At 49.4% G+C, this 4753-nt stretch overlaps 1 protein-coding gene across 1 annotated transcript; it reads right to left on the bottom strand.

Annotated features, from left to right (window-relative positions):
* Positions 1-426: 426 nt before the first annotated feature.
* RNF222 (ring finger protein 222) lies at positions 427-1062 on the bottom strand. Its single transcript, XM_004604835.1, has one exon. It carries the CDS (start codon positions 1060-1062, stop codon positions 427-429), a length of 636 nt encoding a protein of 211 aa, XP_004604892.1.
* Positions 1063-4753: the final 3691 nt, after the last annotated feature.

Below are 4753 nucleotides of genomic sequence, written 5' to 3'. Positions count from 1 at the left end.
TAGGAATTCTTCAATTGGATCCTGGGTTCTGTGCCGGCAGAACTTCCTCACCCCCAAGGAGCTGCGAAGGAAAGGACCCCCACCTTCTCCCTTAGTTCCCACCTGGAGGAAGGGGGAAGCACCACTGAGGGTGCACAGGGGGTACTGCACTGGAACAGTGAAAAGGATTGCAGCATCTTCTGCACCCTGGCCAGGAATCTCAGGTTCCCATTGCCTCCCAGACCCCTGCTCGGCTCCGCTTCAGAGATCACCAGCCCCCATCCTCCCCGTCCTGCATGAAGGGCTGGCAGCAAGGATCCTGGGAGAGGGTCCCATGTCACATTCCTTCCAGCCAGTGCCTTCCTTGTGCCCTCTTCCCCCCAGGCCCTCCTGTCTGCCTCAGCTGGGGGGAGCAGGGCAGCATGCAGGCCGTCCAAGTGCCACCACTCAAGCCTGCTTCCTCACCAGTAGCACCCAGGGCAAGATGGCAGCTACCACAGCCACCACAGCAATGAGGGTGATGAGCAGGAGAGCCCTGGAGCGGCAGCAGAATGACCTGGTCGAGCTGGGTGCTGGGGATGTGTCCGAGAGCTCGGCCAGGCTGCGCCTTGGCAGGACGCTGTCCTGCTCCCCCAGGGGCATCCCATGGCGGCTGATGATGAAGATCTGGGGCTCCCGGGCCAGGCTGGGGAGCACGTCCAAGGGGAGCTGAGCACTCTGACTTGGGGATTGTCTCCAGGCCGGCTGGGAGATGGCCAGGGGGTTTGTATGCCCCCCAGTGTCTGGTGGTGGCGCAGCGGGCAGGCCCACAGGCACGGTCAGGGTCTGGGAGCTCTTGTCCAGCATGGAGGGCCAGCGGGAGCTCTTCTTGCTGAGGAAGGTGACGTAGCGGCAGATGGGACAGACGATGGTCCGCTGAACTTGCCCATCCACGCGCGTGGAGAGGAGGTACTTGACCAAGCAGTCATGACAGAACACGTGGCCACAGCTCAGTGTCCGGCTGGCCCCTTCGAGGTCACGGAACTTCTCATAGCACACGGGGCACTCACTGCCAGAGCTGTCCTTGCTCTCACCCTCCGACATGGCCACTCGGAGGAGGGAGGCCTTAGCTGTGGGAGGAAGGGCTGTGAGCATTGTGCTTCTACCCTCTGCCCTGCCCTGCCCAGCCCTGCTTAACTCCCTTCACACCTCTGCGTCTACTGCTTTCTTCCTTTTCTCTTTGTCTCTGTCTTCTCTTTCCTTCCCTCCTACTCTCTTCCATAGCTTACTGGCAGCAAACCAACACCTGGGGCCTAGGGTCTTAGTGCCTTAGGAGAAGAGGAGGGGGCACTTCTGTGAGGGAGACTTGGAGATAGGAAGGAGAAGGCACAACCATGTCAGTCTCTGTGTAATGTGTGATGGGTGTGTACCCTCCCTGACACGTCTCTCACCTCAGACCTGACATGCATGCATGGTAGGATTATCACTACACTTTTTCTTGGTACAGTGCCGGAAGTGAAGGCAGGAGACCCCAGGTTCCAGGGGAAGCAGGAGGCTAAGAACATGCCCTTCTTCTACCCTTCACCTCAGCCTCAGCGCAGACCCGCACTCAATGAAGCCATTTCCTCAAATAGCTTCTGTCAACTAGTCCTCAGCCTTCCCTTGGGTCTCTGGGTTGTACTTAGCCATGGGATTGCACACTCTGTGCTAAGCCTGACTAGAAGACAAAGACTGTTTTGAAAGTAAAACTCCAAACTTACACATCTAAATGCCTGTTGGCCCTCCATGTAGTCATGGCAGGGAGTTGTGGGCTCATGCCTCCAATTGTCACAGCTCCGTTGTTCTTTGAATTCTTCTGACAGGTCTGCCCACAGTGTTGAGAGAACCTCCTGTTAAACTTGGTGAAGACAGATTCTCATCCTTCGAAGATGTGTCTGGTATTTTGGGAATGGCCCAAAGCCACACAACTAACCCTGGTGAGAAAGTAAGTCAGTGCTCAAATGAGTTGGTGCAATATTAAATCAGAGATAGAGTTATTGAAAAGTATACCAAAGCAGGTTTAAAAAATTTTATTAACTTTTTTTTTGGCTTTTTGGGTGACACCTGGTAATACTCAGGGGTAACTCCTGGCTCTGCACTCAGATATTACTCCTGGTGGTGCTCAGGGGACCATATGGGGTGCAAGAATCGAATCCGGGTTGGTTGTGTGCAAGTCAAGTGCCCTACCCATGGTATGGGTACCTACCTCCAGCTCCCAAAGCAAATTTTATACATTACGTGATAGCAAAGTCCTCTAAGGTGTTATCAGTAGAGGCAGAATTGTTGGATTAAGCACATAGGATGTTTACTTTGCAGGGAAACACTGGTTTGGATTTGTGGCAAGGCCTGAGTATCCTTATTTTAAAGTATCCTTTGTTATAACTGTGTAGCCTAAACCATTGAGCTTTTTAGAAGAATCCTGATCACCTCTATCGACATAGTCTTCCATCAGTAACATAGACAAAATACCCTTGGACATGCTGACAGAACTCTGTGGCAGGGACTGAAGTGATAGCACAATGGGTAGGGCATTTGCCTTGCACGCAGCTGACCTGGGTTCAGTCTCTGGCATCCTCTATGGTCCACCGAGCCTGCCAGGAATAATTCCTGAATACAGAGCCAGGAGTAATTCCTGAGAATTCCTGGGTGTGACCTAAAAACAAATAAACAAACAAAAACTCCAAAAACAAACAACAAAAAAGAACTCATGTCAGTCCCCAGACTTGAGACATGGTATGATGGGAACAAGATCCGTTTCCCAGACCCCTACCAGGAATGACTCCCAAGCAGCAAGCCAGGAGTAGCTCCCAAGCACTACTAGGGATGGTGCCCAAATAAAATAAAATAAAGAATAAAGCAAAATAAAAGTACAAAGGACAAATTTAGCTTGTTAAATAACCAATCTATCAGATGCTTTTTTCTCATGCTTGATTCCAAATCTAATTTATCATATTAAAAACATCCCAAGAGGGGCCTGAGAGGCAGTACAGTGGGTAAAGTGCTTGCTTTACACATGGCTGACAAGGATTGACTCCTGGTACTATACATGGTGCCCCAAGAGCCATCAGGCATGAATCCTGAATGCAGAGGTAGGAGTTAGCCAGGATAACAGGTATCCCTCAATAAATAAAATGTAAATAAACAGGTATTTTTGTTGGCCCCCAAATAAACAAAATGTCCCATGAGACTGGTTCAAACCCTAGCATTGCATGGTACCCCAAGAAATCTCAGGTGTGACTTCGGCTCCCCAGAAAAGAGCCTGGGAGGCATGCGTCACATCCCCTGTACTACATAATCTCCCAAGCACCACTGGAAATGACCTCTGAGCTCCAAACCAGGAGCCTCTGGATGGCAATGGGAATGGCCCCCAAACTAACAATTTTTTAAAAAATGTCCCACAATTATGATAGAGCAAAAATAAACATAAGTGGGAATGATTCTCGGACATTTGGGCAACACCAAAATGATTTTTGCGTTCTTACATTTTGGTTTCTGAGTTATCAGTCTGGCTCTCTGGGTTCAGACTTTGCCAGTGGGCTGAAATCCTTCATGTAGTATTATTATTTTCCGTATGACCTCAGGAAAGTTATTTATTATTTTAATTTTTATTATTGGGGGGCATACACAGCTGTGCTCAGTGCTTACTACTGGCTCAGGCATCATTCCTGGCAGGGCTTGGGGTGCCAGGGATCAAACTTGGGTCATCCCTACCCTCACACACCCTGCCCTCGGTATTATCTCTCCAGCCCTCAATTTTCTAGTGTCTCTGAGTCTCAGCGTTCCTCTGTCAGAAGAGATTGATGCTACCTTCCTCTTCTCAGAGCCCTACAGGTTATTAACTGAGCTAATGTGCATGAACAGTCTGGCTCTAAGTAAGTGCTCAGTAAATGATGAGTTTCATAAATAAGACAGGCTAAGTACTCTCCCCTTCTGTCTTCTGTCTTTCCTCCCTTCCCTCTCCTCCCTATGTAGGAGTCATGCAGATGACTAAGAAATCACACCTTTTGACCGAGGGCAGTTCCACTCAAACTAGAATAAATGAACAAGATGACAATTGATTAAGAGGTGGAAAATGGATGAAAAGTAAAATGATGGTGGCCTGCCAGGGGTAGGGCACCACGTGGTCCCCCAAGCATTACCAGGAATAATCCAGAATTGGGAATAGCCCCCTGAGTACCGCAGGGTGTGGCCCTCCCCAGACAATAAATAACAAAAAGTAAGATGTTGATTCCAGGGTTTCTCAGTCAATACACTTGAAAATGTTAGAGTAAACCAGGCTTATTCTAGGGATGAACATAATTTTCTTAGCCAACTAACTGCTAACATATTCCTCAGGATTTCACAACTCCCTGTAACAGTATGGTAGAAATTCCTTCCATCCATTCATCTGACTGCTTAGCAATTATTTATGGAGAACCTGTTAGGTACTGAGGCGGGCACCGGAGATAAGCAGTGATCAGGAGGTCCTTGGTGAAATTTCAAGCAGTGTTTCTCTACGTGTTCCTGAAAGTGGATCCTTCTGACCTTGGTTCCTGTATGTGGCCTCCCCTGTCCTACCAGTCAGCCTCCTGGTTTGGTGCCGTGGTCCCTCTCTAGGTAGGTTTTTTGTTTGTTTGTTTGTTTTGCTTTTCAGGTCACACCCAGCGATGCACAGGGGTTACTCCTGGCTCTACACTCAGGAATTACTCCTGGTGGTGCTGGGGGACCATATGGGATGCTGGGAATCAACCTGGGCTGGTCGTGTGCGAGGCAAACG

The sequence above is a fragment of the Sorex araneus genome, chromosome 3 (assembly GCF_027595985.1).
Source record: "Sorex araneus isolate mSorAra2 chromosome 3, mSorAra2.pri, whole genome shotgun sequence".
NCBI lineage: Eukaryota > Metazoa > Chordata > Mammalia > Eulipotyphla > Soricidae > Sorex > Sorex araneus.
The sequence above is the reverse complement of the archived record's forward strand: the minus strand, read 5'-3'. Positions and strand labels throughout refer to the sequence as shown.

Excerpts from the sequence above, each read along its gene's own strand:
- RNF222 (XM_004604835.1), bottom strand. The coding sequence starts at position 1,062 with ATGTCGGAGGGTGAGAGCAAGGACAGCTCTGGCAGTGAGTGCCCCGTG.